General features: G+C 34.5%; 1 protein-coding gene across 3 annotated transcripts in view; it reads left to right on the top strand.

The window, feature by feature from the left end:
• KIAA0825 (KIAA0825 ortholog) overlaps positions 1 to 20,222 on the top strand; it is a 225,881-nt gene that overhangs the window by 96,554 nt on the left and 109,105 nt on the right. For all 3 annotated transcript variants that reach the window (XM_031058934.1, XM_005423416.2, XM_031058933.1), the window contains 6 exons: positions 3,388 to 3,576; positions 5,099 to 5,332; positions 6,966 to 7,374; positions 11,157 to 11,313; positions 15,899 to 16,054; positions 19,230 to 19,324. In XM_031058934.1, the coding sequence (XP_030914794.1) occupies positions 3,388 to 3,576; positions 5,099 to 5,332; positions 6,966 to 7,374; positions 11,157 to 11,313; positions 15,899 to 16,054; positions 19,230 to 19,324 (1,240 nt within the window). The remainder of the gene's footprint in view (positions 1 to 3,387; positions 3,577 to 5,098; positions 5,333 to 6,965; positions 7,375 to 11,156; positions 11,314 to 15,898; positions 16,055 to 19,229; positions 19,325 to 20,222) is intronic.

The following is a 20,222-nucleotide window of genomic DNA, read 5'->3' as shown; positions in this document are numbered from 1 at the left end:
GTCCTGAGATTAGCTTAGTTGGTTAGGACCTGGTGCTGTTAGCAACAAGGTTGTGGGTTCAATCCCCATATGGGCCATTTACTTAAGAGTTGGACTTGATGACCCCTGTGGGTCCCTTCCAACTCAGAGTATTCTGTGACCCCTCCATGAATCTATAATGTAAAATTTCTCTTTGGAATTGAAAACTAAAATAATACACCATCTGCCAAAATGAAGCCATGTTCAAAGTTACAATAGATTTTTGGTGTCACTGGAGAGGAGCAACTCTGAAAGAAAAGTAAAATGATCTACCAGGTCAGATACAGTAAGGAACAGAAAAAAGGTCACTGACAGAAGCAGCACTGAGAATATAGTGTACTGCAAACTGCCTGCTGAAGTATTTGATTCTATAAACAAATAAAGCATGTCCTTTTTGCGTTCTTTATATCCTGATCAGTTACTGTGGTTTAAAGAAACCTTTATATTCAATAAAGAAAGCAAAAGTTTCATGCTCCTTGCAAATTAAAGACCAGTATCAGAAATAATTTGTTCCATCTTCAATTCCTCTTCCTAAGTGAAACAGCATGTATGATGAATTTGAGTTTTGACTACTTCTTTTGGTCAAAAAAGACAGCATAACTATTTGTATCTTGGCTGACGTGTATGGATTAGCTGGGGAGAGTGAGGTCTAGCATCAGTAATAGGATTTTCTGAATTCAGCAAGATTCATTTTATGGCTAGACCAGCCAGATAAGTACTGGATGAGTGATAATGTTGGCAAATTACTGGGTGGTATTTCTATCAGTAAGAAAGAAATGTGGGTAAATTGCACTTGTAACTGCCTTTCTGAAGTTATGCTTTTAAAATACATGGTAGTATCCCAAGAAATTTAGTGCATTATTTTGCCATAGGAAGAATGATTCATTGTGAATGGTTAGGGCATAGCTTTTATTCAATAGATGCATAATTTTCTTATAGAGATATTTATTAAAAAGAATAGTATTCTAATATGTTTTTGTGTATTTTGTGCATATAGAACATCATGCTATATGGAAATAACAGACAGCTGATTTTTTTTATTTTAGCAGGTATCTTGATAAATATATAGCCACATTTATGTATGAATGGTAAGTCTTGCTGAAATAATATGGAAGCATCTCCTTTGAGCTGCCTATGGGAGCTTTAGGTTCCCTTCACAAATTAGCTTCTGCTGTACAAACACAGTGAGTGGAAAAAATAGAGGGAAGCATTACAGGGCAGTAAGTAAAATACTTATCATATAAGTTCTGTTCTATGTAATAATTAACAAGAAGGCTGCATTGGAGTTCAACCTGATATGAATATTTAATGTTATGACAGGTGAACTAATAAATGTAAAAAAAAAATCTAAGGCAAGAGAAATCAACCTATCTTTCTGTAGACTCCTAATTCATAATATTTAACCAGCTATACTGCTCTGCTAGCTAAACTTTTCAAATGACATTATCCTTTAAGGTCCATTCTAACCCAAGGGATTCTGTGATTCTATGATCCATGCCCACTTATCAATCGGAAAACTGATTTTAACCTGAGCTTTCAGGTTGTTACAACAAGGACAACATATACTTCAGGGTAAAGCAAGAAAAAGCTGATGAATAATTACATGCCTTGTTATATTTAGTCACAGAACGATTTAGTAGTGGATTCATGCAGATCTTTGCTTAAAAGCACAAGAGTTGCATTACACAGTCGTTATAGCAAGATGTATTATAGCCCTCTCTACAAAATTCTTTTATGGTCCTTTTTCTTTATCTAAATCTTTTGGTAGCACTAATTGATTTGAAAAGTTATTGTAACTTTGTTACAATAAGTTATTGTAAAAGTAAGTTGTGACTTAAACTTTCCATTGGTCATAAACCAAATTTAAGCTTAATTTCAAGTCATGAGCACCTTTAAACAAAGTCCCAATCATGTACTTCAAAGGCAGTTTACATAGTACTTGAAATCTTAGCAAAACTCCCCCTAGAATTTGGTTAAATTAATTTCAAAAATAAATAGTTACAGTAATAGAATCAAAGTTCATTTCAGATTTTCATCTCACCATTTGAACTGCTTTTTCTGCTTTGATGGTTAGTTCTTTGTCATACATATACCTGGTTTGAGTGAATAAGTGGAATCCATTTGATTCTTCACTTAGAAGCATCTGGAATTGAAAACAATATATGTCAGCTCACTCAGCTCATAGGAAAAAGAAAGCTGATTAAAATCTGTCTTATTGCAGAATCTGTCTGCTGCCTTGGAGAAAAAAAGCCACATATCGTTGGTTATGAAATCAGTGATCATGTTTTTCAGCTTTCTACATCCTCTGTTTCTGCTAAGGTTGCGTGCTACCTAGATTGAATGATTTACAGTAATGCATGAATTGGGTTTTAGGAATTCAGAAGAGAGTAAAATGAGATTTTTTAGTTCTCCAGTCATTCAAAGATGGGTTGAAAGCAATGATTTTCCATTATGGTAGATTTTGAAGACTCCCTCTTTCTCCTCCACAGGCTGCTAAAGGTAAAGACAACGAAGCTGGCAGAAAGTAATGACATTTTATAATATAATTTTATCTAGATACTTTTTACAGAAACCACTGTTTTTGCAAACTAGAAATTTAAATTAAGAGTATTTAACAGGTTATGGCTCTGCTTGTCACAGTTGGAAGCATATTCCACAAACAGCTGGGAAGCTCAGGTCTTCAACATTAGCACAAATCAAAGTCATTGAATTGCATTGATTCCTGGAGTTTTGAACATATCCTTCTGTGTTATATAAGGGAGATTGTGTTATAATGATTGTCAGAAATATTTGTATATATTTGTAAGAAGATATCACTTTATGATAATCACTACTTGTCTTTAAAATCTTTATTTTAGCAGGGCTGAGATTTTGTTTTGTGAAATTGTTTTATTCTGAGTTTCATCTTACACTGAAAAACAAAGCATATTGTAGGGAATATGGAGCTGCTACTTTTCTTAGTTTTTTATATCTAAATGGGATTTTATTGTTTCATATGACTGTTATATACGGAAGAGTTAAGCAGTAATAGATATTTGACTGTGATTCTGCAGTTTAGAATCTAATGATTAATCTTCAGTAAATAATAAATTTCCAATTACAGTCAATTCCAATTTAATTATGAATTAAATAGGCATATTTCATAGTTTGAAAACATGCCTAAGTCTCTTTTTTTATTGGCTACACATAATTCAGGAAGACAGTCAACTGTCATTAGGCAGAGAAAGATCAGATTTTAATATCTGTAAGTGTTATTGTTTGAAATATTTTTCAGATACGCTTTGCAGTTTGTTTTGAATAATACTATCCATTACTGAGACCTTAAGTTACTTAGAAATTATTGGAACCATGTTTTTGTTTATTTTGAAGGTAATCAAGCATTAAATTGTGCTGAACAAAGTTGTCTCTTGGAACAGGAAAATAACAAAGAGCCTACTCTGATTGAAACAATCTTCACAGTATTGTCTTACTGCACTTTATCACCCAAATCTCTTGGCATTGCTTTTGAGTCCTACATGGAGAAAGAGCTGCTGTGGAACTGCTTATACAATATGACAGGTTTTTATTAATTTCTTAATTTATTAATAAGCATTTCAAATCTGATGTTAAATATTGTTCATTTTCAGACATGCGGTGAGTATTATTTTTAGCGTAATAAATCAGCTGAAAGTATGTTAGCTTACTTCAAAATTATAGTACTATTTAAGGGTTTTGTGCAGTCAGGCCATGGTAAGAATGGTTAAAATTTTGAAGAATGCAGAGGTTCCAGAGCAGTGTTGTTGACCAGGAGTCTGATGACCTGAAGTGTTTATCTTACCAGCAGACTGGCTGCAGAATGTTTTTGTAGGTCTCTACCAGTAGAGGTTCTTCATCTCTATGCATTCAAGACCAGCTCCAGACCTTTGCCACAATTTAAAAGTAAGGAAGCAAGAAAGAAGAGTGGAAAAAGAGAAGAAAGGACTTCTTCTGCTACTGATGGAGAAATAATCTGATGAGCATTTAGTTTCTATTGTCAACAGGCATTCAGCCTCAGTTTTCTGTTGAGGGGGAGAGCCAGCCTCACAATTAGAGCAACTAATTCTATCCCTTAGGAAAAACAGTTTTCAACCAGAAAAGAGAGGTGAGGTTTAGAAGGGTGATATTGCAAATTATGCATTAAAAGCAGGAGGGCTCAAAAGAAGAGGATGAAAATGGGAGAATGCATGAGGAGAATGATGAGCATCACAAAATAGAAAACAGTGATAAAAGTGCTCAGATACTTCTCAGAGAAAAATGGGATTGCAAAAAGTAAACGTTTAACATGTAGGAGGAAGAAAACAGAGAAATAGTGCTTGGAAGCTTCCAGAAAGACCATGATTAGATCAGCAAAAAGTAGAGGGAAGCAAAAGTATGAGCAAAGGATCTAAAGATCTAACATGTCAAAACATCTCTCTGAAATGCTCTGCAACACTCTGTCTGACAATTGCAGCTCCATGACAATGGAGAAACTGCAGTTTGCTGTGGTATTAAGAATGTGGAGAAGATTGATACTTGTTGTGGTATCAATAACTGTATTTAGGATGGTTTGTTTTGAACATGCAGTCTCTGATGACATGCTGTGTTTCTGTTGATAACTATTATTTGTATGTATTTTTGTTTGAAAAATACCTTTCTTTTCCTTTACTGTCTATTGTATAGCAGTTTGGGTATCTAATAAAAGCAACTTCATTAATACTTTCAAGACAAGAAGGTAGAAAAAAGGTGTATCTGTTTGCCTCATTGATACCTAACAAGTACTTAAATGTTTTCCATATAAAAAGGAAGAAATCAATGAGGTTAAAAAGAAATTTTAAAATATATCAGTGGAGAAATGAGAATGAAGGAAATAAATTTATTTTTTTGTCAGTACTGTATTAAGATGGTTCCAAGATACCATATGTTTTGCATTATACTCTTTCTTAATTTGTAATAGACAAATAGGTCTAATTTATTATGACATAATGTTAATTTTTTTCCCATAAGAATTCTGAAACAGATTTCTGAAACACTTTCTGAAACAAAGTTACGCTTACTGAATAGTTAATAGTTCTTCCTTCTGAAGTTTCCAGTTGTGGTGAGTCGGAGCCAGAAGTTGTCAGATGCTTGAAGTTGACTTTGATTAATTCAGTGAAGGGTATAGTGAAACAAATAATTTCTTTGATGCATTCATGGGAGGCAACAGAAAACTATGGAACATACCAGCACAAGCAAATAGTTCCTGAAGGTTTACTGAAAACTGTTCCAAAGGAATGGAATTACACTCCTCGGGAAATGAAGAGAAAAGAATCTGGGAAATGTAGGTGAAATTTATTCATAATATTTCTATATGTGTACAGTGCATCCTATAAGCTTCTCATAAGAACTTTTCAGTCCTTTACTCATTTACTCCAAAACTAGGCAATTAAATTTTGTGAGTGTTATAGCTTTACAATGAACAAACTATTCCTAAACATTCTATTGTGGTTGGGGTGTTTTCAGTACTTCCCATTAAAATTTGGTTATTCTTTCTTGAGGCTTGCAGCCGTACATATACAAACAAGATTTTGAAAATAATCAGTATTGTAGTATTGGTAATATTATGCTGGAGATGTTTCCAGCATCTGGCAGTAGTCAGATGGGATTCAAAACAAAGTGAAGAATAATGCCTATACTTTGGCCTCAATGGCTGTAAACAGCTTTCCTGCTCATTATCATCTTTTCATTTGGGACTGTCATTCACCCCAACTTTACAACACAGCAATTTATGCTTGAATAAAACAAGCACTGAAACTTTTGTCGAATATGCTGCTGCTTGGTTGTCAAAACAGTAAAGGAAGAAAGAAATCATACAGAACAGGAGGTGTTTTGAAGGTGATTAGATGTAAAGCTGATTTCTGGTATGTATTTTCATAGTCCACAGTGCCTAAAGCATCTGTCATTTCAGGTCGTAGTTCAGAAGGCTAACTTTTAGAAACATTTCGTGATAAATTTTTGCCACCAAAATATTACCTGATTATTTTCAAAACTGTAGTATATTGTGGCACAGAGTTTTGAGTATGTAGATTGTGGCCAAGCCAGGGCATCAATCCATTCTTTTTTTTCATACATCTTCACTGCACTCTCATTTTAATCTAGAACTTTTGTATGAGTATTTTAGGCTAATTGCTATGTGTGAACTGATATGCAAACTGAGAGGTAACAGTCTAGGCTTCAAGACAATTTAAATTTGTATGCGTGATATCTAGAACAGATATGGTTTCTTTTTTAAATAAAAGAAAAACATTTGGAATGCAGGTGCAACGACACAGGGTTTTCTTGAATTGTTTGGAGATTGGTGCTTTTTTTAATCTTGACACCTTTTGCTATGTTTTTAATTTTATATATGTCTTGGGTTTTGAGCAGCACAATTTCTCTATAGTTACTTTTATAGCTACTTTTGTTATCTAGGGTCTTTAAAATGCAGTGCTATCTAGTGTGGATGTTTATATGAAAGATGATAAGATGAAAGATGAACTTTTGTAATTTTGAACATAGAAAGGAATTTATAAAAAACTAGATATTATAAATGTATGTAATATTCTGATACACTTTGCACAATGCTTCAGTTGTGAAGTTGAAAAATACTGTAATTTTGAAGACAACTTTTTACCATTCAGAATACCTGAGTACTGTCTTTCTCATGAATCTGTAATGACTGTGCGAAGCAGGACTAATTGTTGAGAGTCACAGTCTAAATTTTAAATTTTCTGCTTTTAATTAATGTAGTTGTTTGAGTCTTGTGGGATTTATGTGCAGCTAGCATAATACAAGTGAAACTACAGTGTTGAGTACTTAAGCTTTTTACCCGTTTTCAGTACAAAAGGAGGTTAGAAATTATCATACAACATTCAGAAGCAGTTAGAACTATACTGTTAATGTTAATCATATAATCTTTTCTTTCTATTTTTAAGGCTTCACAAGGCTTGCAGCTCAAGCAGTATCTATTGTAATCAGCAAGTTACCTACAGTGATTGCATGTTTGCCTCCCCCAGTTAAATACTTCTTTTTTCTGGCTGAGAGAAAAATGTCAAGAAACTTTGCTGAATTGAAGAAAGCTGGTCTGCTTGTCTGGAACTTGATTGTAATTGTATGTCGGATATTTGAGGATGGAAATACTGCAGAATTTTTAACAGGTGCAACACTTGACAGATGGAGCAAAGAAAAACTCAGTTTAGTTCGTGTGTGCTTAGAAAGTATTATGGGAAAACAGAAAAGTGGTCCTAAGCAAGTGACCCAGAAGGTTATACAAAGCATTGAGCAGCAAAGACCAAACTGGATTGAGAGCCAGTTGCTGAAGGCAAGAAAATTGAGCATAGACTGGTAAGAACATGGTATTTTTCAAATGCTATTATTTGCTCTTTATTTTACTGGATTATTGGCATGTTTATGGCTATTGCTCAATTTTAAGGAAAAGAGATGATCAGTGATCTTATATGAAACAGATTAGTCCTAAATATTGATATATCGTGGGTTTGTAATTTAAGTTCATTGCTGAAACACTAAAACATGGTTGTTTCATCAGAACAGTGTGTTCATAGTACTACAAGATTTCATGTTATCAAAAATATGGACAAGTCCATTATCTTTCAAAATGTGAACAGGTGCTAAATACATTTATAGTTTAATTTTGCTGTGGTGATTAAATTAAGAGGAACTGTGAGAAGTTTTCAGTGTTCATCTGTGAATAAAAAGTAACCATACTTTATTCTAAAACAGATAAAACCCTGAGGTAAATAGGATATATCATAAAAGGACAAGAATAATATCCTGCTGTGCCTTTCTGAGAAAATACCAATTTTTCCTTCAGATTTGACATTAAGACCTTTACAGTGATTTTTCAAGGAGTTGTGTACATGTCAGTGTGTTTGTAGTCCAGTCTGTTTTAATGTTGCATTCATGTATCATTCTGTAAAAATACCATTCATCAACTTTGCCATATTAGATTGATTGGAATAACATGACTTACTGAATTAAATTGTAACTGCCAAAAGTAAGATTGCTGGTTTATTCTGTGAGTATTCTTGAAGGTTGCAGTTGTTGTTGTCATGTCAGGATTTGTCCCTATAAACAAAGGATACAGTGATTGTAGGCTGGAATCAGTGATACTACTGAACAGGTTTTCATGCAGTGCTTTAAGGGACAGTGTTCTGTTTCTGTGAGTAGTCAGTTAATGTGGGTAGCAGTAATAAATGTGGTAAGCAGCAATAGTGTCACACAAACATTCATTGACACTGACCTTTGTTATCTTTGCATTTCCATTAAATTCTAATTTACGAGATCTAATCCAATGATTAAAAGATTGAAGCCAGATGCCAGTGACTGATGGAGTTGTAGAATAAAAGAGCATAATGATAATTTGTACATTGATACTTAACACAGTGGTCCCATAATACTATTCATAATGTCACTGAGAGAATAGGTACTTCTTAAAAATACAAATATAGGAAGACAGTATTGTGGATAACCTCTAAAAACTAAAATTTGAGTTAATTTACACATCTTCAGAAGCTGAGAATTTTAAATTAATATGCTACTGTATTTTCTTTTGAAAAATACCACAAAAATGCTGTGTTACATGTTAGGTATCAGATTGTGGAAAGTAAAACATGGGAAAATGTTTCTGTATGTCCACAGTTTGTTTACAGCAATGAGAGAACTAGTTTGTGACTAGGCCTGGTAATTTTAAAATTAGAATGAAGAATACATTGCCTGTTCTCCAATTGAGCAGTTATTTGATGCAGTTATGAAGTTGACTCCCCTGACTTCAGTTGCATTTGTGCAATAGAAATCTAATATGAATGTTGTTTTTCCACTTTTCATTCAAATATTATGAGTCAATATCTGTGGGAAAAAAAAGATCCAGTTTATAAATACCTGAGATATCTAGAAATAAATGTTATTATAAATGCAAATTACAAAACTAATATATTAGAGCTGAAATTCAAATAATCAATTAAAGTAAGTAGCGGCCACATAATTACTAAACTAAAAACAGTCTTTCAAGAGGGGATTTATGATTTTCATGAATGAAATTACTATATTGTAATTATATACTATGTACTATATTTGTGCTATGTAACCATTCAATAATCAAATTATTTTCTGATTTAGCTGAATGCATGTGCATATGTATATATATATACACATATTTATAAATGTTTATAGACTTCTAATAGATACATAGGAAAGAAAAACCCAATACATTTCAAAAATTTATTTGGGACTCACCTACACAGCCATAAAAACATTTTTGAAGTGTAGTGGGTTTTTGTAAGTAAAATTCTTGCTTGATTTCATGCTATGTTGTTATTATCAGAATTGCTATTTACATAAAAAGTCTAAATAACATATATTAACTTAATTTTAAAGAATAGTTCAGAAATTATAGCCCTCATTGAAAGGTTCAGAAAATGGCAAAAGTTCTTTACCTGTCTTGTGTACTGCCTGAAAGTATTACTATTCATTAAAGTAACCTTTACTTTATGGTAGCACCAGAGCTGTAAACAGTCACGTTAGATTCTAACAAACACACATCCTGGGAAGAAAAGAAATGTCTGTCTTTGCAAAGTAATTTGTCGAATTGAAGATTATTGTTTTTCATCATGGTGACCCTGACCTTAATGGCTGGGTGCATATACAGATTAAGATGAATGCAGTTATTCCTTGGCTGAGGTCTGCCTCTCTCAGGGCACATTCTTGCTAATGACATGATTGATAGGCAGTCCCAAATCCAGAAAGGAAGTCATTAATCATAGTGCTGCCTGAATCCAATCATCTGCTTCACCTGTGCAGTAACGGGCAGTAAAGAATACAATTTGGGTGCTGGTACTGATACACTCCTTTTCAGGTCCTTAGCTTTTTCAATGTTAGTTGCTAAGAATTTTGGCAAGAAATTCAGGTTGTATCTGTATGTGGCATCAAATATCAGCCTTAAATGTGCTTTAATTTAAAGATCAATTTCTTTGAAGCTTTTCTGTAAAGTACAACATAATAATATAGTATCAGTTACTTGCATTCAGCAAAGAACAAAATTATAGTTTATATTTTGAAACTATTTGCTCTGTAGGACATTCTGAAACTGCATGTGGAAGCAATGTCGGCTTTAATGTCCAGCAGCTGTGCAGCATTTCAGAGAGCCTGTAGGTCAAACAGCAACTTTCAGAAGGACTGACTTTGTAACCATGGCACACTTTAAACAGTAAACTGCAACCACAGTGGTTTTGTTTTCAGGTTTTTGGAATTTTTTTTTGATATTTTGTTTTTTGTTTTACTTCTTAACAATTACAACACTGATTTTTAAATTGATTGATAATGCTTCCTTGGTTTATTTTAAATTATCCAACCGTGTCTGTAGAAAGGGCAATATATTCTTGTTAATCTTTTGAGTTCTTGACACACATATGTTAAATACCTGTGCTGCAGCTCTAGTATTTGAGGAAAATTTTAGTACCACTTCTTTCTTAGACTTCATTAGTTGCAGTACTAAGATAGTAACTTGTAGTTGCATGCAGAGAGTCTGGCAATGATCAGAGTTTTGAATGCACATTTTTGGAGGCATTTGGGAATGTCGCTTTCAGATTTTCATTGGTAGAAGTTCCACACAAATACAAAAAAAGCCCCAAGGAACGGTATAGGGCAAAAAAATGCAACAAGTGGCAAATACGGACCTTTTAAATGGTTAACAACATAGCAATGGAAATAAAACTACTTCAATTTAAAACTTCTAACCTATACTTAAAGTAATGGCTACCTTTCTGACATGTTAATTAGGCTTTAATATATGCTGTGACAGGCAAAGAAAAATGCACAGGAGATCAAATGTAAATGCCATTTCTAGTACCAAAGATACTTCTCTAGGGGAAACGAAAATATTTGCTACTTCTTTGTTCTTAAGGACTGTTTTATCTGTTCATGTTTCCAATTAAGGTGATTAAAATTAGTATAATACTGTTATTTAACACGTATTATGTGAGAGATATATGTAGAGCAACATATGTCTAAGTACTTCCAGGTTTTTTTGAACATGTAGTTCTAGCTGAGCTGATAATAATATTTTGCTCTTTATCAATTTAACTTAGGACTGTATCTTTTCTATCTTCTAGTGCCTCAGTCGCAGTTAAAGATGCAACATTAGAGGAAGGAGGTATTGCACTTGGACTCTCTGAGCATAATATAAACATGATGGTCCTGGATATCTGCCACAAACCAGGTGGTAGTGAGTACCTGAGGCAAATTTATCACATCATCCGGCTCAATGAGGTAGGGAAACGGCCTTTCCACAGACCAATTAGGTGTGTACTGGCCTGGGGCAACATCTGCTGGCAGCTAAGGGTTAGTCAAGGAGGTGATAATAGTTCTTTAAATCAATATAGAATCCCATATTGTGTTTTAATAGAATCCATTCAGTTTAGGCTTTTGTGCATTTCTACAGAAAAGACTATGTTGTAGAAAACACTGTAGATTTTATTTAGGTTCTTAGACAGTAGTATGGCTCATAAACTTCCTTCAGTTTCATGTTGTAGACCATAGATTCATTCTAGGAGTCTGAGCACAGTAAAAAAGAAAAAATTAAAAAATTAACGAAGGCTGTAGAAGAATTGACTGTTACAGAGGTAAAATTACACTTGGTTAATTAACTATCTTGGTTTAAACAAACAAGCAACCCCTATGGCTGTACTGAGGAAGTAAATGAAATCTTATTCAATTTAGACAATTCTGTTCAGCCAAAGTGCTTTTAAAATTAGAAGATACAAATTCAGATTTATTTGCTGCACATGGAATTTTGACAATGTGAAGGAGTAATTGCATTATTTCTAAGGCTGTTCTAAATTGCCCCAAGTTACCAAAAGCATTTTGGTTTTATTCGCTGAAATAAACATAGGTTTGTTTAAGTTGTATGGTAACACAACTTAATTTAGAAAGTTCTGGTTTTAGTTTTAATTACTAAATTCCTTGAATGCATAAGCAGGTCCTTAAGACCCTTGCAAGTGTACAGAAGTGTTTATAATAAAATACAAAATAATGCAAATATAGGCAGAGGCCAGGATTTTTCTTCTGAAAGACCTGTTTGCAGAAAACCCTGACTTAGAGAGTTATGTCTGTCTCTGTACATAGAGAGCACCTTAGTACACAAACTGTGCTTCTGAAAATAGGATCCAAATGTTTAGTTCCCAAGCAGAGGCTTAAAAACAACCTTTATGAATCTGCCTTTGGAAGCATCAGAAGCAATGTAAGCATATATGCAGAGATGGCAACCTTACATTAGTACAGTATAGAATCTTTTCAAGTTTCAATTTCCTGAACAATTAACTGGTTTAGGAAGTGAAGTGAAAATTATTACTGTCATAAACAAGACTTCCTCGCCTGGAGCACATTCAGGATTACTCTTAGGTACAAAGAGATGTGGAAAAGACCATCGAAAATAGCATATAGTCCAGAAGTTAGGACAGTTACCTAGGGGACAGCATATGCAGGCTCAAATCTTTATACTTCCTGGTTTATACAGGGAATTAAATCTGCATCTCCCACATCTGAACTAATTCCCCAAACCTCCATACCATTAGCTATCAGCATGTAACTCCTTTTTCCCTTGTTGGAGTTGTTTTGCCTTGTAGAAATAGTGGTAAAAATGCATTCTGTAACTTTTAGGGTTAAAAATAGAATGATACTGTAGCTGAAGGAATAAAATGCACATCCTGGGTTTTGGAGACCCTGATCTAAGATCTGACTCCTGTGAGTATTCGGTTATTTATACAAAGTGGAGCAGCTCCAATAGGAGGTATGAAGCTAAGAGAATTAGGGGGAAAAGGGACTTCAGCCTGGCTTTCCACATCCCAGGTGTCTCTCCTTGAATTTCTGCAGCTAGTAAGACCCTTCTTAAAAATAGAACATTTCTCAGTGGACAAAACTGAATTGTTTTAAAAGAGAAGAAGAAGAAGAAGAGAGATCCTGACCAGCTTGAGTTACAGAAGGATTTAACTATAATACTTTCAAATGCCTTTGAAACCATTACAAAACATTTTAATGCTTAGCATGGTATGGTATTATGATTATGGACTTTTCAATATTATTTTTCAAAACCAAATTATGTTTTATGTGCCTGCTTACCAAGAAATAGATTTGATTGTGTATTCAAAGGTCCACTCTTTTGTTTAAAGACTCCTTGGAATGTCACGGGATTGTGCTCTTAAAATATGTTTAGAGATCTTTATGCTACACTGCTTGGTAATCATGTGTAAAAACAAAATGATGAGACGGAAAATTGTTGTTCTTAGTAATATTCCTTAGAAAAGCAGGTGAAAAGGGATATGGGTTCTTGGAAGCTGGATTTGAAAATAGAGATATGCTTTTATAAACATTTTTAACAGTTACTGTAGTACTCCAAACAATGTTCAGCCCTTCGTATGTTTGCCAAAAAAATTTATAATTTTTAAAATATTTTTTTAGTAATGGCAACCAAAGAGATAGCTCTTCTGAGCTGTCATGCTCAATAATATTCTGTATACTTGGTTTGATGCCCGGTCAGTGTACTGAGGATATAGTTCACATGTTTACAGATGTGATTTCATATTTTCACATTTTTGAAACATGACCCTTTCAGCGACTATGATATTTACTGTACTAAAGGGCATCTTAATGTAATGTATTTACCATTGTTGAATAAGTCTCTTCATCAAAAGCAAATCCACAGTATTTTATTAAAGACAGAAAAATATCTTTATTGAGGTCAGTTGTATACCACTTGAATTTTTCGAACCCTGGCAAGCAGGTGTTAGCAAAATTGATCAAAATCTCCCTCCTAACACCACTGTAACACTAAGGAGCAAGCATTCTTTATTACAGTGCCAGATGCTGCAGGGATATCTCCACCAGAATTGTGCATGTCAAGTACAGAAAAGCTCCTGCTTTATATACTGTATTTTACATACATATTCATTGATTTTCCCAGAACGAACCATACATATAATAATAATTTACTGGAGCCCCATAACATGCCCTCCCCACTTAGCGCGTGCGTTCGTCTGTCCCGGGGGTCCCTCTGGTGGTCTCTGGTGGTCCCAGACCCCAAAGTTACCCGTTCAGTGAACTAGTGTTGCTTTACAGAAAGGGAGATGAGATGGCAGACCCAGGCTGGTTCATTACTTTGTTAGTGTTTAACATGATCCTACAGAATATGTATAGTGCCATTCTGTGGACTACTGGTTTTGCAAAATAAGCATTGTGTCTTCCCACCAGCTGAGCAAATAGTTCTTCATCTGGCAACACATGGACAGCTATTTCCAGTATTGCTTCTGAAAAGCAACACAATCTGCTTCTGCTGGCTCTGTTACATCCAGAGGGCTGGGTTGCTTTAGTCTACAGATTTTGTAAAAATGTGTACATGGAAGGCAGTACATTTATGAAAATTTGGTAGATGTACAGAAATAGCTTTTAAATAACCTCCTTCACTGTGACTCTGAAATATTTGTTATGGCATAAAGTAGTGAATGAATAAATGAATTGGGAAATAAAAATCCAGATATTTTTGAAAAGCTGAGTAAAAATAGCTAAAAGAGGGTATGTTTTCACAGTTGCTCTGTGATATTGTTTTAAGCAGAAAAAAGCTCAGTTTGTTTTTCTTCTTTTGCTTGGTTGGGGATTTTTTCTGTACACTAAGACAATTTTGTGATTCTCTTGGTCGTACATGACATTTGATTGCAACCAGCAGAGAGACAGTCCTTCTCTTTCTCTTGCCCTTGTGCTTTTCCACTCGTAGGCCCCCCCTTTGTACTAGTACTAGAAATCATGTGGCTCGTTTATCTGGATGAAACCTTTTTTTTCCTGGCTGATTTCACAACATATGCTAGTGCCAACACAAGGGAGAAACAGCTACAGTCTGTGTGGCCTGAAACTGAATTTGTGCCTTTCAAGTCAGTCCATAATTGGGTAAATTTAAACAGATGATGAAATTCTTCTTTTAGAAAGACCTACTGAGAGGCACAGGATGCCTTGGCAGGTAGTTTGCCTGTTATTCCACCTCAGCATTACTGCAAATAAGAGGAGCATTTGCATCCACCCATCCTAATGACTCACCTTGAGTACTTCTCCATGTAATGGACTTCATTTTAATAACAATAAACTGTTTAATCACAGTCGTTAATCCAGCAAATGGATGTGTAAATGTTTCATTATCTAGTTCTTCATAAAATGGTTCTATTTAATCAAAACACTTTATTGGCCTGCAATGATGGTTTATTTACGTAGTAGTAGAAGAAGTGAAAACAGAAAAGATGGTGTCCAAAATAACAATGCATCTATTACAGTATAGTTTCTAAAATTACAATGCAAATCATACAGCTTCTTGTCCTTGAATGTTTAAGCAGCTAAAAATAGCTTTCAAGAGTGGGATAATATTTATTTCCTATGTTTAAATAACATGGTTACAACAAGTTAATCAAAGAATTGATTTATAGTCATGTAGCAATGGTTGACTGTTTTCCAAAAAGTTTAATTCAAAAGTCATGAAAAACATTTGTTGTTCACTTCTACATATACCTAGTGCGTATATATATATATATAAAAAAAAAAAATGAGAACTCATACGCATAATTTGACAAGAATTTCAAAGGAATAGGTTAGATTGTTCTGTTTTGCTAAAACTGGGCACATGTTTTCCGAGGTTATTTCTTGTTCATTGTAAAATGGTGATATTGTTAAAAAGGTTTGTATTTTTTAAGAGATTTTTAATTTGCCATTGTATTAAAAGGAACTTCTGTCTTACAAACTTATGCTTGAAATGTAGGCAAATTTCACATAGAAAGCTAGGTGGCCTGTACTATTCTGTGGTTGCTTTTTCTTCCTAAAGGAATATTTGAAGGAGCAGCTGTCTTGTGAGAATTCTTCTGAAGATGGTGTTACCTCGAGTCAATATCTGCCTTTGACACTGAAGGGCAGAGAAGAACAGCCTGTCTTCAACCCTTTCCAGGTGTACAGACAATCTTATGCAAAAGTATTCAATCAGGTTTGTGAAAATCTGAAACCTTGGTTATAGTATATTTTTACTTGTTGGTATTATTATGATCATGATAATGATAAAGACTGAATGTATGAGAATGGATTTATTTATGTGAGTTCACATTTAATGAAGCAGAAAGTTATATTATTTCTTGGGAGTATAATGAGGGTACCCTCTACAATATCATGATGTTCAAAAAGCCATTACTGGCCTCTTCCTTGATCGGAATTATTGCATGCAAGAGCAATTCACATTTACTTACACTTTCTGTGTTCAATATACTGAGGGAAAGCCCATAATAGCAATAACTTTTATTACATCTGTGCAATAGTACATAGGGTTAGTCTTAGTCCTTTGAAAAATCATATCAGAACCATACGTTCATATTTATAATCTTCCTCATGGGGCTTTCACAGATACGTTGATCAGTCAAGTAGAGAATGCTTTAGAAAGATAGAGATTTTACAGAACAGCGAGACTAAGCAAGTTAAAACACACACACACACACACAAAAAAAAAAGGCATAAATTTCTGTTTTTCTTTAAGTCATACTCATAATATGTAAAGGATTACAATTTTCTTATTAGAATTTAGTTTCATTATAATGGAACAGTTTAAAAAAAGAGATCTAGTTGCCTAAATCTATGCTGGAGCACTCCATAACCAATTCATTACACAAAATGCTAGTTAGTTTCTGATACCACTTTTATACTTTAAAAAATCTTATGCCTTTGTTTCTCATATATTCTTAATATGTCATTAGCGTTTTTGATTCCAGCATTCAATTCAAATATTTGGGAGCATGTGGTATTGCACTGACACAAATTCACTTTACAGACTTGTGTGGAAATGCATCCTTTTTCAGTGCAGCCCTGCTTATATACAGTGTAATCTCTCCAGTTTTGACTATTTTGGTCTATTTCATCAGTTATATTGCTATAAATATACTTGTTTTTCTTAATTTTTTTAATGAATGCTTAATCATTGTCATGTTGCAATAAAAGTGTTAATATCCTGAAAAAGGAGACAAATACCAATTCCACAAGGCTGCTCAAGGCTTCTCACTCCAGAGAAACATGCTTTATAGAATCTTTGAATCAAGAGAATCACAGAATAGCTTGAGTTGAAAGGGACCTTCCAATCAAGAGTCAGTGAACCACAGAATGGGCGAGGTTGGAAAGGACCACAGTGGGTCATCTGGTCCAACCTCCCTGCTCAAGCAAGGTTATCCTAGAGCACAGGGGCAGAGAATTGTGTCCAGATGGTTCTTGAGTATCTCCAGTGAGGAAGACTCAACAGTCTCTCTGGGGAATCTGTTCCAGTGCTCAGTCAGCCAGGCAGTAAAGTTCTTCCTCATATTCAGCCCAGGAAGCCAACTGTTTGATGGGCTGCATCAAAAGGAGCATGACCAGCAGGTAAAGGGAGTTGATTCTGCTCCTCTACTCCATTCTGGTGAGACCCCACCTGCAGTGCTGCATCCAGCTCTAGGCTCCCCAGCACAGGAAGGACATGGAGCTGCTGGAGCCAGTCCAGAGCAGGAACAGCAAAATCACTAGAGGGATGGAGCACTTCTCCTGTGAAGAAAGGCTAAGAGAATTGCAATTGTTTGGCCTGGAAAAGAGATGGCTTCGGTGTGACCTAATTGCAGCCTTGCAGTACTTGAAGGAAGCTTACAAGAAAAATGGAGAAGGACAATTTACATGAACATGTAAAGGGGACAAAGGGGAATGGATTCAAACAGAGAGTAGCTTTAGATTAGATATTAGAAAAAAATTATTTCCTGTGAGGGTGGTGAGGCAGTGTAACAGGTTCCCTAGAGAGGCTGTGGTTGCCCCATCTGTTTAAAGTGTTCCAGGCTAGGCTGGGCAGAGCTCTGAGAAATCTGCTCTAGTGAAAGATGTGCCATGCCCATAGCAAGAGATTGGAACATGGTGATCTTTCAGATCCCTTCAAACCTCAATCATTCTATAATTGTCTCCTCTGATTCTATTTCCAAGTTTAATGATGTTATTAAATAGTTCAGTTCCCTTTACCATTAAATTGTACATTTATGTAGTGGTGTGGGACTGTCCATTTATAAAACAGTGATCAGTATAACCAGAGTGTCTGGTTTCCAATGAAAATTATTTCCAGTGCCTGTAAAGATGCCAGAGCACTGACAAGGAACCTTTTCTTATTCATTTGCTTTCTGTTTTCTCAGTATTTTGTTTTTTCTGGTTACCCTTATTTCCCCTTCGTACTCTGTATTTCACCTTTGTTTTTCAACTTTACTTTAACTTGCATGGCAAAGGTGGGGGATAGGGAGTAAATTAGGTAAGGTGAAGGAAAGTGATGAAATATAGATGGGAGGAATAGGAGGGATTGCAGTGATTCTGCTCTCCCAGAGGAACCAAGTGCTATCTGTAAGAAGAAAAATATGCACTCCAAGTTCTACTTTACTTTTTATTTGGGTTTATTTTCATTGTTTTGACTTGCTTAAACTTTTTTTTTTACTACTCTGTGATGATTCAGTGTTACGACAACAACTTTGCACTTATTTCCTCCCAAGAAGATTATAGTCACTACTTGACCATTGCTGACAATGATAAGGAACATTATGCAACAGAATTTACTGTTTTTTAAAAATAAGAATGTTGTGTATGGTCTCTTGTCTGCCCACTGATGATGTAGATTGCTTTTATTTATTAAATAAGCACTATGGAGTTATACTTGTTCCTATTTTCTAGATTTAATACTGTTTATAATACAGCATTAAATTACTCTAATTATGATACAGTTACTTCTTGAATTCCAGCTATGCCAAATTTTTCATGACATAACTTTTTGCTGACAGCAGAAAATACAAATTGCTGTTACATAGAAAGTTACCAACTATTTTGCATTTTGGACAAAGAGTAAAGCTTGCAGACAAAGTAGTTGATCAGAATGCCGTCAACAGTTGGAATAATAATGGTTAAAAAAACTGATTTGTTTTTTTTATAAACAGTGGCTATGTCCCTAATTAATTAATTGGCATTTTATTGCAATAAAAACCTTCTTCTGTGGACATGATTGATAACTCCTTTCTAAATCCTCATTCTAGACCTCCCTCTTTTGTCAGTATATCGCAGCTGGGGCTTTAATGTACTGATCCTATTAATGCTGATTAATAACTAGCTAGCTTCTTTCCTTGTATCAACAGTCAGCCATTACTGAATGGAACTGGGATTGGTCAAGCTTGCTGCCAGGTCACTTGGGACTGAATCAGATGGCCTTCAAGGTGCTGCTGTCACACAGGTAACAGGATTTTGGCAAATCATCACATTTTCCTTTTGTATTTTTGACTTTGTAATAGTGAATTCACAAAGATTTTAGTGGTGAAATTTGTAAAGCAAATTCTGCATTTCTTTTAAAATACATAGTTTTAAAAAGTAGCAACATTCTTTCTGCAGTATTTGATCCATACTCAGATGTCTTTCAATTCCTCTTTTGAGGTGTATAATTTGTTCTTTCTGTCTGAGACAGATTATATGAATATATGTTGATATTGCCCTTAAATGAGGCTTTGGAAAAAAATTAGTAACTTTTGCAAACCTATACTGCTCAGGGAAATTTCAGCACAGAATTTAGGCTATGTTTACTCAAGTTGCAAAGGATCTTAAATTCATCTGGGGGCATGACAAGTGTAGCTAGAAATAGAAAGTGTTTCCTGGATAGTTTTCAATTAATAAAATTTTTCCTCATATTTTATTGCCTTTTCACTTGTAAAATGTAACTGCTTAATTCAGAAACTGCAGTTTCTTAAATTCAGAAAAATTTAGGTGGAATTCTTTTTTGGGGGTTGTGTGGTTTGTTTGTTTGTTTGTTATTTGTTTTTGTTAATATTTGTCATTTGTGAAAACTTACATGTTGCACACTGAACTAAGACATTCACTTCTTAATTCTGAATCCTCCTTTTGATACCTAATATGATCCTACCAGTCAACTTTTGAACAGACTGTTCCTCTACCTAGAAACTGGAGTGATGATTTCAAAAGTGTGTGAATTTGCATGTCATAAAGGTTTTGGGACTTGTCTCATTTTCTCAATTTATCACTAGCAGTTAGTCTTAAACATTCAATTCTTCCTTCATTTCATATATAAAATACTTTTAGTCTGTTTTGAGTCTTCCATCTAAATTCGGATAAGACTACTT

The sequence above is a fragment of the Geospiza fortis genome, unplaced genomic scaffold (assembly GCF_000277835.1).
Source record: "Geospiza fortis unplaced genomic scaffold, GeoFor_1.0 scaffold279, whole genome shotgun sequence".
Classification (NCBI taxonomy): domain Eukaryota; kingdom Metazoa; phylum Chordata; class Aves; order Passeriformes; family Thraupidae; genus Geospiza; species Geospiza fortis.
This window is presented reverse-complemented; position numbering and strand designations above follow the sequence as displayed.